At 35.3% G+C, this 19684-nt stretch overlaps 1 protein-coding gene across 3 annotated transcripts in view; it reads right to left on the bottom strand.

Annotated features, from left to right (window-relative positions):
- CNOT6L (CCR4-NOT transcription complex subunit 6 like) overlaps positions 1-19684 on the bottom strand; it is a 119858-nt gene that overhangs the window by 70403 nt on the left and 29771 nt on the right. For all 3 annotated transcript variants that reach the window (XM_023253020.2, XM_023253021.2, XM_045056180.1), the window contains 2 exons: positions 4361-4482; positions 1155-1341 (listed from right to left, as the gene is read on the bottom strand). In XM_023253020.2, coding sequence (XP_023108788.1) covers positions 1155-1341; positions 4361-4472 — 299 coding nt within the window. In that variant the 5' untranslated portion in view covers positions 4473-4482. Of the gene's footprint in view, positions 1-1154; positions 1342-4360; positions 4483-19684 lie in introns of those variants that run through there.

Below are 19684 nucleotides of genomic sequence, written 5' to 3'. Positions count from 1 at the left end.
ATATTCCACAGAAAAATGTAACAACCAATCACCTTTATCAATTCTTATAACTGATTACACTGTAATCACATTAAGATACTATGATGAACAATCACTGACATAGGACATAACCACAGAAAATAAAGCATAATACAGATAATAGGATAATATAGGTAAGATCCAAGCTTATAATTTTGAAATTTTGGCCAGATTACAGAAAAAATAAACAGCCATATTATTAGATGACTACAAAGTATTTTAAGAAAATAAGGAATAAGATTCTAAAACAATATAAATGTTTAATTTTAAACACATGACAGCAATTTTAAATATCACTACTGGGGCGCCTGGGTGGCGCAGTCGGTTAAGCGTCCGACTTCAGCCGGGTCACGATCTCGCGGTCCGTGAGTTCGAGCCCCGTGTCGGGCTCTGGGCTGATGGCTCGGAGCCTGGAGCCTGTTTCTGATTCTGTGTCTCCCTCTCTCTCTGCCCCTCCCCCGTTCATGCTCTGTCTCTCTCTGTCCCAAAAATAAATAAACATTGAAAAAAATTTTTTTTTTAAATAAATAAATAAATAAATAAATAAATAAATAAATATCACTACTTAGCCAGAAAAAAAAATTACCACTTAGCAAATAAACATAGAAAAGCAATACCTGCCTACACTGAAAACATTTATACAAGGTCTTAAGGGACCTACAAAATTTTTTCCTATGAAAAAATTCTTAAAGAACCCTAAAGGACAAGAAATAAATCCATTTACTATCAAGTTCTAAGGTTTCCTTAAGGACTTGTGACATTTAAGTATACTTCACCTTATAAAACAGGTATGTTCCCAGAAGTTTACTTACAAGATCAGAGTATTTTCTCAATTATTTATGATTATCTTATCACATGCTTGAGCCTAAAGCGAGACCTAATATTTTAATCCCAACCCACCTCAAGGCTGTTAAAAGAAATTGGTAAGACAAGCACACTTCTACTTAGAAAGCTTCAAATTGAAAGAAAGGAAATGTTCAACGGATGCCACCTCAAGCCCTGTTTAGACCATTTTTATCATTTGATCTTCAAATGCATACCAAAATCCTACTGTAAGAGGAGTAATATGTCATAATTTTCTTATTTGGTAAATTTAGAATTCTATAAAGTGAGTCATATCAGTAATATTTCCTTACCTGAGAGACACCATGTTTCCTAGTTCTGCTGGTAAACTTCTGAGTTTATTGGATGACAGATCCAGGTAAACCAGATTATGAAGCTTGGCAATATCAGGTGGAATGCGACTAAGGTAATTGTCATTTAGGTGCAGTGCTGTCAAGTGTGTCAATGACCAAAGTGACGTACTTAAGCTCCGCACTCTACCTAAAAGGCAAAATATTGAAGCATTAAATTCTAGGCCCAGGATGAAGACTAACCTCCAAGGACTAAAAAGTGGTAGAAGAGACTGCAATATACAGATACTGCATCTTTGAGGTTAGTTTTCTATTAATGCCATTTGACTGCTTCCAAACCTACCTGTTCTTTAATTTCATGTCACTTTTGCCTAATCATTATTTCTCATGAACTCCCCATGTATTAAACGAGATGTGGCATAATAAGGAGACCCCTGGAGTCAGGGTGATGGTGAGTTCTCAAGGAAAACATCAGGCTGACTTAAGCTTTTGTGACAGAACAGTCTTGAATTTTATTTTAAGGCACAGTCCTAACGAAAGTATTTCTTACATACTCCACAAAAAATAATAGTGCAAGGTTTGTCCATATTTTGGGCCTGGATTCTTCTACAAACTTTAAATTACCAAGAGTAATTACGATGATTTAGAACCAACATCAGATTGACCATTAGGAAAACCATTTTACCCATAAAAGAGATATCGTTCCCAGCTTTCGATGCTACAATCAACAACTCTGGTTTAAGATTTTGCATTAAGTGCAACATACTCAAGTGAAATGGTCACACATTAAGCTTTATCAGTCAGTCAGCATCTGACAGCTATTGTAGCACATGGACTAGAAAAGATGCAGGAAACCTATCTCAGAATACTGATTTTTACTGCTTACTAGCTATATAGATCTGGGCAAATCACCTAACCGCAGCTGCTGTAAAGTGGGATATTATCTTAATAATTTATATGAAGATTATTTTATAAACTTTACAGAAGTAAAATAGAATTTAATTACATATCACATTCGAAACAACAGATCTTGATTAAAAGAGCAGTGGAAGGTGTATAGAGGCCACAAAATGTCAAATGGTCAATGCTACTTTTCACATAGCTATCAAGCGGTCAACTCAAGCTCAGATCTGTCCAGGGTTCTGTCACAGGTTCCTTCATGCTATCTATTATCAGGCTCAGGTGCCAGCTAGGATTTTGTATTTTAATAGGAAAGAAAGTGTTCAAGTGAAGAGAGGCTGTGGTAAAAAGAAACTTATTTAAGTCTTACCTGGGATTTAATCAGGTGGTTCTCAACCAGGGGCAATTTTGATTTTATTCCCCAAGGGACTTTGGGACTCTGGAGACATTCTTCGTTGTCAAAACCAGAGGAGTGCTACTGGCATCTACTGGGTAGAGGCCGGGAATACTGCTAAACACTATGCTGTATAACTGAAACTAATGTATCGATGTGTGTTAACTATACTTCAGCTTAAAAAATTATAATTTATGTAAATTAGTCCCTAAGATGTCCACTGATATGTATTACAGCGACCTTTTATCCCATGTGTGTTTTAATGGAATTATTTACAAAATGGTAATATCTCACGTTAATATTCATATGTATTTAAACTTAATATATACTTAATATATTAACATGTTAATATTAACTTATATTTAAACATATATGTGGCTAACTATCATATTAAGGACCAAACTGCTGGAGAACTATCTTCATTATCAAAATTCCAATATCATGAGGCACCTAGGTGGCTCAGTCAGTTAAGCATCCGACTTCAGCTCAGGTCATAATATCACCGTTTGTGAGTTCAAGCCCCATGTGGGAATTTGTACTGACAGCTCTCTCTCTGCCTCTCCCCCACTCACACTCTCTCAAAAATAAACATTAAAAAATTTCAAAATTCCAATTATCATGTCTACAATGAAGTTAAAATTAATGTCCTTTAAAAAAAAAAAAAAGAGGAGTGCTACTGGCATCTAGTGGGTAAAGACCAGGAATGCTGCTAAATCACCTACAGTGCAAACAACAGCCCCCAACCACAAAGAACTGTCTGGCCCTAAGTGTTAGCAGTGCCTAACTGAGAAACCCTGGGTTAGCCCAATAGGATCTGCTGATATTCACTCTTCTGATTACCAACATTTACCCACCAGATTATATTTAAGCTAAATATACGGGTAATTCTTGCTATTAACACTATAATGTGGGTTTAATGCTTCCCAATGAAAGCCTGGGGGGGGGGGGGAGGGGGGAGACACAGGGGTATCACATTCTACATTATCTGTATTATACCAATTAATAAACAAAAAACAGTAATTATATTCTATTTTTAATAAACTTTTAACTTTATAATAATTTTAGATTTATAGAAAAGCTACCAAGATAATATAGAGTTCCTGTATACCTCTCATCCAGTTCCCCTAATGTTAGTTTCTTATATTATCATGATACATTTGTCAAAACCAGGAAACTAATATTAGTACATTACTTTTGTACATTATTGGTACATTACTAATGTACAGGTTTTATATTGGATTTCACCAGTTTTTCCATCTTTTTGTTATAAGATCCAATTCAAGATACCATTTTGCATTTAGTCATCATGTCTCCCTAGTCTCTTATGGTCTGTGACAGTTTCTCAGTCTTTCTTTGTTTTTTATGACCTTGACACTTTTGAGGATTACTAGGTTAGGTATTTTGCAGTTTTGAGTTTTTCAGCTTGAGTTTGTCTGATTTTTTTCTCACTAGTACACTAGGACTGTAAGTTTTTAGGAATCATATTCTATCTGAACAAATCCTAAACATGAAAGGTCATGTAATATAGTTATTTTTTGGAATCAACAGCTTCTAAGCTTCCTACTATGCCAACACTAGGATGATAGGAAAATGGCAAAGATTTCAATTTCCAAAAATAATTACTCTGCAATAGCCAAAATTAAATCTATTATATCAAAGAACCTGGTTACTCAGAAACTAAACTCCCAATGTCCTCAATTTCAGATGCCAACTCTGGCTCAAGGTATTATTTCAAAAGAAAGAACAGGAAAAAGATATTTAGTCACAGGTAAATTAAACACCAGTACTCAGAATCTTTTATTTTCTCAATTAGTTCATCTAATTACAAATGTACAACATAGGAATAAATACAATACTCAATTCTTGCTCATTATTGCTATTATATCCTGGATTAAACGCTTCAGATTCCACTCACCCGAAATTTCTAATTCTGCCCAGTGAGATTTTTTCCCATTGGCTACCTCCTCTGCTGACATGATGGTATAAATTCTGCGAGGATCTGGAGGATCATATTTTTCCTTTGGCATCCCTATTAGTCTGTTTAAAAAAAAAAAAAGGATAATCAACAATTACCACAGTCTCACAGGAAAAAAAAATGGGATGTAAATTTTCTTTTCCTTTCCCCTTGCCAGGCTAAGTCACTTCATACTAGAAATTCTCACTAGAAGAAAACATGTCTGCAGTATGTTAGGCTCTTGCAGGAACTCAGTAACAGATGCATAAGGGAAAATGCGAATAAGCAAAGACATTGCATTTCACATTGAACTTTGTAGTTGCTTCCCGAACTTCCACTTGCTTTAGCAGTCTTGCTCTCCCAAACAGACAGACCCTACACCAGTTTTCTGAATGGATTTTGACTAGTCTAACAATATCAAAGTAATCCTGTCCTCCTTGCCTCGGTGATATTCAAATATCTTGTATTTAAGACAATCAGCACATGACATTCCTCTTGTCACAGAGATTAGCTCAGATGTATCTAATAACCATGAAGCTTAACACGCATTCTATTCAGGCTTCTCTATCCTGCTAATCATAGAAGAATATAGCCCAGATTGCTACTGGCAACCATCCAACGATTATAAGGGAAACCAGCCACAGAAGTCAGAGTCTAGAAAATAGACAAAGCCAGAGTCCTCACCAAATCATACCTGTAGGACTCCCGAACACTGGGCTTTCTGCATACACAAACCAATATATATTACTTACTGTTTAAACTAGCTTAGCTTGTGTTTTTCATCACTTGCAGTCAAAAGCATCACACAGAATGATATCTTAGTATGAGCCTGTCTTGGTTTAACCTGTTGTTCCTAGGCAGCATCATTCCTTTTCACTCTCAGAAGTGTCCATGCCACCGAATTGAAACTAGTATTATTATATACTCTTCTTCATGTAACTGCCAAAATAATCACTGACTGATCACGAATGGTGAAAACTAGATATAAAAATCCTCAAGTGTGCAATGTATGAAGCATATGACAAATGGCACTGAAAGTAACCATTCAAGGAGTCCAACACAAGAATTACTGCTTGGTAACTGGCAGAAAATAAAATCCAGTTTAGATATAGCAATAATAGCAAATGACAAAGCCCTGAACCTAATTAAAATCCTACATGCTATCTGTAAGTTGCCTTGTTATTAGTATATTGGTTCTCTTTGTTCATATTTCATACACATACACACCCCAAAACCAAGTGTCTCGATCTGAGAGTGTTTCCAACTGAAGTTTAGAATTTATAATTCAATGTAATTTACTTTCACATGGTCTGAAATTTGTTATATACAGAGAAAAAAGAAAAATTAGTGTTATTCTATGTTTCAAAAAAATCAAAGCTAGTTTATAAGAACAGAATCAAAATTTCCTACACCATAATCTACTCATATTTCTGAAGGTAAAATAGTCACTTTCCTCTTTTAAAAGGGGTAAAGAGAAAGTTTTCCAGATTTATTAATCTGTTTAACAGTAGTCTGCTTCCAAGTTTCCAGGTTAAGCCCTTCCCTCTGATTTAATCTTATCATACAAGTTGGTTCGTACTGACCCTTTTATTTCCCATACATATCCCCAGGATCTTCATACAGCACAAAGAATATAATTTTCCATGGGAAAAAAACTTGATGTATACCACATTCGGCCTATGTAAAATACTTCAAAAAATAAAATTTTTAGATAACAAGATTTTCAGAATTTCTACCGTGCATGAGGAATGTGTACCTCTGTGAGTACTTCTGCATACTAATATGAAAATCTGCAAAAACACAAGATTAAGGAAAGCCAAAACACACAAACAACATGCTACAAAATCCATGAACTACACTGCGGATGGGTAAAAAATAAAGACTGCAAAATATGCAAAACAAATGTTTCAAAATTCTAATTCGTTTTCATAAAACATAGAGGTCAACTTAATGTGGTTTTTAATAATGGCTCCCACTGGATGGTATGTTCCTTAAGGGGGCTATCAGTCATTTCTGTGTGGAGGCATATCATTTTTATATTGCTATATAGTTCCTTCCACATAGTAGTCCCTTAATATGTATTTGTGGAATGAATATATGCTTTGTAATACTAAAATCTGCCACCTTCCTCCTGCTTTTTCCATCTCACAGCCAATTTTCAGTCAATGCTTTTCTAAAAATTATTCCCAGGAAATGCTAATTAATCGACATGTTCAATTTCCCTAAATATTTTTAAAAATCTATATAGGTCAATAATTGCCATCTCTTTTGGCCCTCTAATTCTAATCTTGAAATCAGCTACTATATAAAATGATTTTTTTTAAGTTTTCACAAGTTTCCATCTTCCTAAATCCACTAAAATTTATAAAATCTGTTCCTGAAAAACAAATCCATGAAACGTTTACCAGTGTTTACATGTAAAACCAAAGTAATATTAATACTGCCATACTAGGGGTCAGAGATCTCTTCCAGATTTGATTAGGAAGCCAATGAAAATACAAGCACTTAATTAAAAATGAATATAGATTTCAATAGTCTGATTAAAGTGGTAACATTTTACTTTTGGGTTGATTAACGAGCAACTTAGTAGAGTCTTCAGTTCTGGTGATCACTACTGTCTCAAACATCAGGTTTTCAAAATTGCTACTAAAGACTTAGAGAATTCAAATTTGGGAAATTGGTAATATTAAAGCCTCTTATTCAGCTTTATTTTTTCCTTCTCAGTTCCTCATCACCAACTTTGCACATTGGAGACATACCTCAAAAACCTATTTCAAAATAAATTAAAATATAAAATACTAATTCAAATGTATTTAACTCTTTAAATGTGACACCAATAGTGTGGTTTCTAACAGTCTCATATACAGGTCATTCTAAGACTTAAATACTGAGTGATGAATACATTTTATCTAAAAAATAGAAATGTTTTATTTTGGAAAGCCTAACAGCTAATTCCTTTCCCTATATTCTTTTTCAAATTGATCAAACAGGAAGCTTTTGAATTGGTTTTTCCATGACTTTCTAATTTTTACAACATCTTACATCAGTTCCCAGAGGATCCTCCCACTACATCAACCTAATTTATACTGGGTATCCTTATCTTGTAACAGAGTACAATAAAAGCCCCTTTGGCAACACAACATGTCTAACTTTCCAGTCTTCGACCCTATTTCAACACTATAAAAAATACTCCACATAGCTCCCCAAATGCTAACTACATAAACTTCTTTAAACCTGCCACCCACTTTCCATCCATTCGATCTTAGCATAGCACCTACATGACCTTCCCAGATCCTAGTGCAAAATTTCTGAGAGTTACCATCAGTTCTGGCCAAAGAATCGAATTATGTCCGACTTCTTAGTGCCTACATGAACTATCCTAAAAGTAAACTAGTTTTAATCTCCACCATTGAAAGCGGATTAATCACTACCACATAGTGAAGATTTTCATTAGTTTCCCTTCTGTTCCACAGGAAAAACCTCACGTAAACTTATAAAATATGAACTTCATAGAAAATGTATTTCGGGGCGCCTGGGTGGCGCAGTCGGTTAAGCGTCCGACTTCAGCTCAGGTCACAATCTCGCGGTCCGTGAGTTCGAGCCCCGCGTCAGGCTCTGGGCTGATGGCTCGGAGCCTGGAGCCTGTTTCCCATTCTGTGTCTCCCTCTCTCTCTGCCCCTCCCCCGTTCATGCTCTGTCTCTCTCTGTCCCAAAAATAAAAACATTGAAAAAAAATTAAAAAAAAAAAAGAAAATGTATTTCAATTTTTTTCAATTACAAGCAATATTATATATAACACTAGAGCTACTTTGACCTAGAAATTTGTATTTTTTTAATGTTTGTTTATTTTTTAAAAAAAATTTTTTTTCAACGTTTTTATTTTATTTTTGGGACAGAGAGAGACAGAGCATGAACGGGGAGGGGCAGAGAGAGAGGGAGACACAGAATCGGAAACAGGCTCCAGGCTCTGAGCGATCAGCCCAGAGCCCGACGCGGGGCTCGAACTCCCGGACCGCGAGATCGTGACCTGGCTGAAGTCGGACGCTCAACCGACTGCGCCACCCAGGGGCCCCTATGTTTGTTTATTTTTGAGAGAGAGTGGGAGAGCAGGAGAAGGGCAGAGAGAGAGGGAGACAGAATCCAAAGCAGGCTCCAGGTTTTTAGCTGTCAGCACAGAGCCCAATGCAGGGTTCAAACTAAGGAGCTGTGAGATCATGGCTTTAGCCAAAGTTGGATGCTAAACTGACTGAGCCACCCAGGTGCCCCCTGCCCTAGAAAAATTTTAAATGGAGCTTCCAAAACAAAAAAATGTAATATACCTGTATATCATGTCGTTTCCATGAACAGCATATTACAAAATATTTATGAAATACATCCAAATACACTATTGCTAAAGAATCCCAAATCTCAAATTTTATATCTGAAGCTAATAAAATAACACAACTGCTCCCTGCTCCCAAACAGAACAAAATCTAATCTGAGCCAAATCAGAGCAAACTTTTAAAGCTAGAACTGGACTTCTGTTAATAGGTGGTCATCTGGAACAACTTAAAAAAAGAGCAGCCTGTATAGTACATATAAAGATGTAAGTTCTTGTGGTATTAAACCAAAGTTTCCCTCTCACATCCTGTCCAAATTTAAGGTCATTTTATCCAAGTTTATAGTACAGCACAATTACTATTACTTAGAACTCAGTCTAAGAAAGAAAGAATGCTACAAGCACCAAAGAATGTTTCATAATGAATCAGAGACTTTTAACTCAACTCTAAAATAAAAATCATTAAACATACATTTATTTCCATACAAATATTAACTGGTCATCTCAACTGTAGTCTGCAAAGTAATCTTTGGCAGAAATACAGATGCTGGCAGGGTTCCCAAAGTTAGAGGAAGACAAAATTAAGCCCACACTAGATATTTCTGCTTAACTTTTAGAGCAAGATGTCTATGATTTATTATATTTCACACATTCTCAGATAAATCTGTATTATATTGACATTTATTCCCAAAGGTTATTCCCAAATAACACATTATTTGTTATTTATTGAATACCTACCTACCTAATATCCATCCTTCCCATCTGGTCTTAAGCATTAAGGCCACTTTGCTTTCTGAGAAAATAAATCTAAGTTCAACTTTTTTTAATAAAGCAAACTAACCCTTGTGCTGCAGCATTTCTGAAGTTTTTATTTCTTCATCAATATTTAACTATACAGAACTCTTAATCATTATAACTGCCATATAAAATTTATACCTTCCCTGAATGGGCTCACCAGCAGATGCTAAAAAAAAAAAAAAAAGTGCCTTAGCAAATCACACTGCATACAGCAGGATCATAGTGATAAAGACTGATGACACTTAAGAGCTTAAAACATACCCTGAGATAATGATTTCATCAGCATTTCCCACTACAGGTCTATACAAGGGCCTCTCTGGTGGCATTTATCTGCAATGACATATTTAGCTAACGTCCATATATGGTAATAACGCAAACATTCAAAAAGAACCCCAAAGTTTGGGACACCTGAGTGGCTCAGTTGGTGGAGCATCCAACTTTTGATCTCAGGGTTGTAAGTTCAAGCCCAACACTGGGTGTGGAGCCTACTCAAAAAGAACCTCAAAGTTTTCATGACCCTCTCTCACTCTAAACTAAACACTAAACAAAACAAAGCAAAACCCATGTTTTGTGATGGTAAAGTCATTTTATTTAAAAAAAAATAATAACCTCAGGTTTTTGGAATTTCATGTTTCTGACCAGTTTAACATTTATTCAACAAATACTTACTGTAGACCTACTACCATCATGTATTACACCAAGCACTAGGACTTCTAAAGTAAACAAGACAAACAACATCCCTGCCTTCACGTAGCTTATATGTGCCATATAGCTGGTATATGCACTGCTTTAAAATAGCAGTCATAGCACTGCTTTAAAATAAAGTTATAGAATATATAGTTTACTTCCAAATAGTGCTATAAAGAATTTGGCACTTCTTGTTACTACCTTCCCCCCCACCACCACCCCCCTCATCAGGTAGTTGCATTGTTCCCTCTTGTCACTATTCTGAAAGAGTACAACTAAAGGGTAATGAAGCTGACCCTTAAAAAACTGCTTAGGTCTACTTATAAGCAGATCTTTTACACTACGGAAAATGTATTTTCTGTTTCTTACGATTTTCTTAATACCGTTTTCTTTTCTCTAGCTTACTTTATTATAAGAATACAATATATAATACAATATATATAACACGCAAAGTATGTGTTAATGAACGCTTCATGTTATCAGTAAAGCTTCCAGTCAACAGTAGGCCATTATTAGGGTAATATAAAGTTGTACATGAATTTTCAAATGCATGGGGGGATTGGTGTTCCTAACCTCTGAGGTGTTCAAGGGCCAAATGTAATAGGTAATCCACAGAATGGTCAATGACAAGTAGAGAGACTACAGCTCCCAGGACAAGAATGGCAAGTTTTTGTTTTATTGTTTTTTCAAAGAAATACAGGGAAGCATTTACTTTTTTTTTTTTTAAGGTTTATTTTTGAGAGAGAGAGAGAGAAAACACAAGTGAAGGAGGAGCAGAGAGAAAGAGAGACTCCCAAGCAGGCTCCACACTGTTAGCACGGAATCTGATGCAGGGTTCAAACACATGGGAACTGTGAGATCATGACCTGAGCAGAAGTCGGATGCTTAACCAACTGAGCCATCCAGGTGCCCCAAGTTTTAATATTGGGGAATGGACCAAAGATAATGAGGCTAAACACTTATAGTACATTTAATTTAAGGTGATAGCAAATACCCTTCTAACACTGCGACATTATTTATTCTATGATCCTTACTGAGAAACCAAATAATTAGATAACAGTAACAAGGATTCTTTTGGTCTTTAAAAATATTTAGACTCAGGATGCCTGGCTGGCTCAATCAGATGAGCATGCAACTCTTGATCTCAGAGTCATGAGTTCAAGCCCCACATTGGGTGTAGACATTACTAAAAATAATAATAATAATAAAAATATTTGAATTCAATGTGTCTTCATTCTATTCAGTTTATTCTTCGGGATCTACTTCAAATTCCAAGCCAAACTAGTTACCTACCCAAACAAAATGCATAGGCATACATGGATGAAAATGAGATGTCATAATGGTTACTATACTTCTTTCTAAAGGTAATCCAAAGGTAGCTTTATGTTAATCCACAATGATAACTAAAAGAAGCTTCTACCTCCATAAAGCAGTGAGGGCATAGTCTACTTGTCAGCTAAAGAAAGCACTATGCGGCGGGGGGGGGGGGGGGGGGGGGGATCAGAATAGAACTTTTCTACACATTTGAAATTTTCCCTCATATGTGGAATACCAGAACACAGCAAAAGCAACATAAAACATAAATAATAAAAGGAAAAATGGAGACCTGAGATTATAAATCTACCAATCACTTCAAAATTTCAAAATAATTAGCACATTTCATTTTATTTCATCAGTAATTGATTTGGACAACAAAAGCTTACAATTCTTCTCTTACATTCCAAATTAGGTCTTAGTCTCTAGCTAATAATCACTATGCTTTAATGCGTCTTGTATTTACTTACTGCCTCTCACTTATCTAAATATATCGAACACAATCTAATTATCCTGCAGAAAATGGGAGATAATTAGACCAAAATTTTCACATCAATATTTCCAGGACTATGATTTCTTCCCCCTAACCCTTTTTATCCTTTCACTTTTTTGGTGTAGCTTGTGTTTTCTAGTTCCTCTGATATATACATTTTCATGTCTTTCAGTGGATGTCCAATTCTATCCACCCTTCATGGTTTAAGTCATCTTTTACCTCTTCAAAATATTTCCCCATGTAAAAATCAACAAGCTAATTCTCAAATTTATATACAGAAATCTAGAATAGCCAAAATACTTTTGAAAAAATATATACACTTGGGTGCACCCACTATCTAATATCAAGATTTACTATAAAAATATAGTAATCCAGACAGTTTTGTATGGATGAAAAGGGATAGACACATATAGTTCAAAGGAACAGAACTGAGAAACTAGAAATAGAACCACACAGCCAATAGATTTTCCACAAATGTGTAATAGAGATAGATTTTTAAAAATAGGCTGCTAGAACAATTAGACATCCACATGCAAAAATAAATAAATAGGCATTAATCCAACCGTGTACCATAAACAAACTTACAAGGATAGTAAATTTAAGTGTAAAACCAAAAACCATAAAACTTTAGAAGAAAACATAAGAGAAAAATTAAGACCTTGGATTAGGCAAATATTTCTAAGATAAAACACAAGTATGATCCATATAAGAAAAATACTGATAAACTGAATATCATGAAAATTTAAAACTTTTCCTCTTTGAAAGATGAATGATGAGAATGCAAGCTGGTGCAGCCACTCTGGAAAACAGTATGGAGGTTCCTCAAAAAACTAAAAACAGAACTACCCTACGACCCAGCAATTGCACTACTAGGTATTTATCCAAGGGATACAGGTGTGCTGTTTCAAAGAGACACATGCACCCCAATGTTTATAGCAACACTATCAATAATAGCCAAAGTATGGAAAGAGCCCAAATGTCCATATGTCCATCGATGGAGGAATGGATAAAGAAGATGTGGTATGTGTATGTGTGTGTGTGTGTGTGTGTGTGTATATATATATATGTATATATATATATGTATATATATATGTATATATACATATATATGTATATATACATGTATATATACATATATATGTATATATACATACACACACACACACACACACACACACACACACACACACACATATACATACAAAATGGAGTATTACTCGGAAATCAAAATGAATGAAATCTTGCCATTTGCAACTACGTGGATGGAACTAGAGGGTATTATGCTAAGTGAAATTAGTCAGAGAAAGACAAATATCACATGACTTCACTCATATGAGGACTTTAAGAGACAAAACAGATTAACATAAGGGAAGGGAAACAAAAATAATATCAAAACAGGGAGGGGGACAAAACATAAGAGTCTCATAAATATGGAGAACAAACTGAGGTTTACGGGAGGGGTTGTGGGAGGGGGGATGGGCTAAATGGGTAAGGGGCACTAAGGAATCTACTCCTGAAATCATTGTTGCACTATATGCTAACTAATTTGGATGTAGTATTAAAAAATAAAAAATTAAAATTAAAAAAAAGAAAGATGAATGAAAAGACATGCCCAGGATTGAGAATAATTATTTGCAAAACACAAATCTGTAAAAGCACTCCAGTATATAAAAGGAACTCTCAAAACAAAATCTTAAGAAAAACAACCTAATAAAAAAATTGGCAAAAGATTTCAACAGGCACTTCACCAAAGATACTCAAATACAAAATAAGCACATGAAAAATACTCAACTAGATGCATTTTGGAAATTCAACCTCAAGTGACAATGAGCTATCACTACACACATACAATACTAGGGCCAACAAGGATATCACACACACATACCTGTCTTTGTGTTTATGTTTATATACACAAACACATATTTATATATATACACACATATTCATGCATACATACATACACCCATACATACCCTCAAATTTCGCTAGTGGAAAGCAAAACAGTACTGCCACTGTGAAAGAGTTTGGTTGTTCCTCATCAAGCTAAACAACCTTCAATTTCATCTCTAGGTATATACCCAAGCAAAAGAAAAATTTAGATTCACACAAAAAACTATATATAAATGTTTGCAGCAACTTTATTCATAAGCCCCCCAAACTTGAAAAAAAATCAAATGATCTTCAACTGACAATTACATAAACTGTGGTACAGTCATACAACGAAATACTACTCAGTTAGAAAAAGGACCAAACTAATGATAAACACAACATAGGTGAATGTCAAATGCATTGGGAGAAATTAAAAATATCATTACAATACTCAAAGTAAGTACAATGTACCTCACCATAATAAAGGCTGTATGACAAGACCACAGCAAATATACTCAATGGTGAAAGCCGAAAGCTTTTTCTCTATGATCAGGAATAAGACAGGATGCCCACCCTTGCCACTTTAATTCAACATAGTACTCGTGGTCATAACCAGAGCAATTAGGCAAGAAAAATAAAAGGTATCCAAACTTTACAAGAAGTAAAATTCTGTTTGCAGATGACATGACATTATACGTAGAAAACCCTGAAGACTCCACCAAAAAACTGTCAAACTAATAAATTCAGGGAAGTTGCAAGACACAAAACACACAAAACTATTTCATTTCTATATACTTTATTAATAAGTATGAGAAAGAGAAATTAAGAAAACAATCCCATTTACAACTGGATCAAAAAGAATAAAATACCTAGGAATAAATTTAACCAAGGAGATGAAAGATGAGTACAACAAACACTTTATGACATTGATGACACAAAGAAACGGAAAGATAGTCTACACTCATGGTTTGGAAGAATATTGCTAAAATGTATATACTATCCCAAAGCAATCTACTGATTCAATATAATCGCTATCAAAATTCCAACAGCCACTTTTCCAGAGAAATAAAACAAGTAATTCTAAAATCTGTATGCAACCACAAAAGACCCTGAATGGCCAAGGCAATTTTGAGAAAGAAGGAGAAAGCTAGAGGCACCACGATCTTTGACTTTGAACTATATTACAAAGCTTTAGCAGTCAACACAGCATGGTACTGGCATAAAAAGATATGTAAATCAGTGGAACAGACTACAGTCCAGAAATAAACCCACATATATAATCAATTTACAACAAAGGAGCCAAGAATATACAATGGGAAAAGGAGAGCCTCTTCAACAAACTGTGTTGGAAAAAGTGAATAGTCACACGCAAAAAAATGAAACTGGATGTGCATCTTACACTATATACAAAAAATCAACTCAAAATGGATTAAGGACTTGAATGTAAGGCTTGAAACCATAAAATTCCTGGAAGCTCCTTGACACAAGTCTTAGCAATGATTTTTGGATTTGACACCACAATCAAAGGCAACAAAAAACATGTGGGTCTACATCAAACTAAAAACCTTCTGCTCAGTAAAGGAAACCAACAAAATGAAAAGATGTCCTATAGAATGGGAGAAAATATTTGCAAATCATGTACCTGATAAGGGATTAATACCCAACATATATGTAAAGAATCCATACAGCTCAATAGGTAAAACAATTCAGTTAAAAAATGGGTAGGAGATCTGAAGATATTTTTCCAAGAAGCATCAACAGATATATGACAAGGGGCTCAACATCACTAATCATCAGGGAAATGCAAATCAAAACCACAATGGCTCTCATCAAAAAGACAAGGAATAACAAGTGTTAGCAAGGATGCAGAGAAAAGGGAACCCTGTGTACTGCTGGTAGAAATGTAAACTGATGCAGCCACTATAGAAAACAGTATAGACAGACATTCTTCAAAAATTAAAATTAGAACTACCACATGATCCAGCAATTCCACTTCTGGGTGTGTATCCAAAGAAGCAAAATCACTATCTCAACAAGATATCTGCACCTCCATGTTCACTGTAGCATTATTTATAATAGCCAAAACATGCAAACAACCTATGTATCCACTGGCAGATGAGCGAATGAAGAAAATGTGGTAAAATACACACACACACACACACACACACACAATTATTTAGCCATAAAAAGGAAAACCTTCTCATTTGCAACAACATGGATGTACTTTAAAGGCATTATGCTAAGTGAAGTAAGTCAGGCAAAGACTGTATGATCTTATAAATGGAATCTAAAAAAACTAAAAATGAACTGTAGACAGAACAGACTGATAGGGAAAATGAATAAAGGGGGTCAGAAGGTATAACGTTCCAGTTAAAAAAATAAGTCTTGGGGATAAGGTACAACATGGTACCTTAGACTTAATATTGTACTATATAGGGGTGCCTGGGTGGCTCAGGTGATTAAGCACCAGGTCATGATCTCACAGCCCATGATCTCAGCCCCATTTCGGGCTCTGTGCTGACTGCTCAGAGCTTGGAGCCTGTTTCGGATTCTGTGTGTCCTTCTCTCTTTGCCCCTCTGTGTGCACGAGCACATACTCTCTCAAAAATAAACATTAAAAAAAAAAAGTTTAAATACTATGCTACATATGTTAACGTTGCTGAGAGAATAGATCTTTAGAGACACCTGGCTGGATCAATCAGTAGAACATGAGACTCTTGAGCTTCTAGAGTCAGGAGTTGTAGCCCCATGTTGGACATGGAACCTACTTTAAAAAATATATTTTTTTCTTTAAAGATCTAGATCTTTAAAGTTATCATCACAAGAAAAAAACCATCTAAGTATGTGTGGTGATGGATGTTAACCAGACTTATTATGGTAATCATTTCACAATATACACATATATAAAATCATTATGCCATACAACTAAAACTAATATAATGTTAAATGTCAATTGCATCTCAACTCACTCAAGACTATATACTGTATGAATCAATTTATAGGACATTTCAGAATAATCAAAACTAATGGGACACAACACTGGTAAATGGCTGCGAGGGGCTAGGGTGGAAGGAGGGTACAGTGGAAAAGGAATAAGGGAATTTTTTTCTTATGTACTAGATATATACCTGTTAGTTTATAATTACTAAAAATATTGCCATCAGAAGTACACTCAGGAAACACAGTAATTTAAGCTTTCTTGTCTCTTGGTAAAACAGAAGTTGGGGGAAAAAACTCCTTTCCCATCCAAAAACCACTAAGAGAGTAAAAAAGGAAAATAAACTAACAGGAATGTAGGATTTCCCTATCCCTAACTTCTCAAGGCATTTATAAATATGTTAGCCTAAAAACAGCATCAATTGACTAGCAAGTAAAATCACACAAATCCATAGCATTTTGTAGACTCTTGGTAACTTAATATCAAAGAGTCACAATAAGTCAACTTTATTATTGACTAATAAATGCCAATTAGAGCTTATGTGACCTGGGCCATTTGAAACGTTAAACCCCTCCCTCCCTCCCTCCTCCCCCATCTCAAACACGCACAAGAGAGGGGGATTATAAGCAGTTCAGGGTTGCTAAAAATTATCATGCTAAGTATGGAGATATGGTGTTGTATATAGGAGGGCAGAGGAAAGAACATGGAAAGTTCAAAATTCTGTTTTGCTTTCCTGACTCTTTCCTATAGATCATTTTCCTAATATAAATCTGTCAGCCATAAGACAGTCTAATAATAAACATGATACTACCAGTCTTGGTTGCCTCCTTCTTTCATTCCTCTTTACTTTCTTCTGCTCAGTAGCATTTCTTCTAGTCACACTTCCAAATGGGCCCATGTATTCTACAGAGTCTGATAATATAAGGCATTATAAATGCCTTAACAGCTCTGTACTTACAGGAAATACAAAAATATTTTCACTTCCTGCGATCAAAAAGAATGAAATCTTGCCATTTGCAACAATGTGGATGGAATTAGAATGTATTATGCTAAGTGAAATAAATCAAAAAAAGACAAGTCAGATTGACACAGGGGAAGGGAAGGAAAAATAAGATGAAAACAGAGAGGCAAACCATAAGAGACTCTTAAATACAGACAACAAACTGAGGGTTGCTGGGGGGGGGGGGGGGTGTTGGGGGGATGGACTAAATGGGTGATGGGCATTAAGGAGGGCAGGGCACTTGCTGGGATGATCACTGGGTGTTATATGTAAGTGATGAATCACTAAATTCTACTCCTGAAACCATTATTACACTATATGTTAACTAACTTGGATTTAAATAATTTTTAAAAAATAAATAAAAATATTGTCACTTCCCAGCATAAAAGCAAACTATAGCACAGCACTGACTGCCATCACATTTAACCCAAGCTTTCCAGCAACCACAGTTATAATTACTAGTGAACAGATCCAATTAGCATAAGATCCAATTCTAAAATGTGTACTCATAGTCTTCTTTGAAATTAAGAGAATCCACTTAAACTATCTCTAAGTAGAGGATTCTTTAGAGTCAGCAACTAGCTTAGCTTCTAGCTCTAAAATAAATCCCTTCTAGGGGCACGTGGGTGCCTCAGTTGGTTAAGCACCCAACTATTGGTTTCAGCTCAGGTCGTGATCTAATTGTTTATGAGAGCGAGCCCTGTGTAGGACTATGCGCTCACAGTGCAGACCCTGCTTGGGTCGTGCTCTGTCTCTCTCTCTCTCTCTGCCCCTTCCCTGCTTGCGTGCTCTGTCTCTCTCAAAACAAATACATTCTTTTAAGTTTAAAATAAATCCCTTCTATCAGATTTTGAAAAACATATGTGAAATGCAAATATGAGATACATGAAATACATGTAAGTAGAAATCTAGACTTAAGATTATTCCATCTGAAAGAATGATTTTATACCTAAGAAATGCAACAAACTCCAAAATTTACGCTTCTGAGAGTTCATTTAAAATTCCTACTCAGTGATACTTGGCTATAGTTTTAGAAATGTTTATTAGGCCATCCCAAATTTCTATTCAAATATTTCAGAATTAACACATTTTTACTGAAAAACACTATAGTTGCATTGACACATAAATCGCTACATTAAAAGCATAAAATGTCTAAATTAATACTTATTCAGTGAAAGACACTAATTTTTATACATGGATATATCAAATATAGCAAGCAAAAGAGCTATACCAATTCAGTTCCATAAAATTAAGATAGACAAATGAATTACCTTAAGGGGAAAAAATATTGTAAAATTCAGTTTCCTCATGATTCTCTTTGAAGGGGGGGGAAATTAGAGTGCAAGAAATATACCAAATAATAAAGCCCTACGTCTCAGGGGACAGTTCTGAAACGAATAAATGAGAAAGCACTCTCTAGTGATGGTTAGGAAGTGATGCCAGTCATTCCAGAATGGTGACAAAAATATGTACAATAGTAACTAAGAAGCTATATATTCTTTACAATGTTAGTAAAATCAACCTTAACCATAATTTTTTAATACTTATTTTTGAGACAGAGAAAGAGAGAGAAAAAATATGAGTGGGGGAAGGACAGAGAGAGACAGATAATCCCAAGCAGGCTCTGTCAGTGCAGAGCCCTGCGACAGGGGAGCTCACAAATCTTGAGATCATGACCCGAGCTGAAATCAAGAGTCGGACGCTTAACTGACTAAGCCACATAAGGTGCCCCAACTCTAACCAAATTATTGTATATCCTTGCTTTAAAGAATAATCCAGTGAAGACATGGGCAAAAGACATGAATAGACACTTCTCCAAAGAAGACATTCCGATGGCTAACAGACACATGGAAAAAAATGCTCAATAT

The sequence above is a fragment of the Felis catus genome, chromosome B1, assembly GCF_018350175.1.
Source record: "Felis catus isolate Fca126 chromosome B1, F.catus_Fca126_mat1.0, whole genome shotgun sequence".
Classification (NCBI taxonomy): Eukaryota; Metazoa; Chordata; class Mammalia; order Carnivora; family Felidae; genus Felis; species Felis catus.
This window is presented reverse-complemented; position numbering and strand designations above follow the sequence as displayed.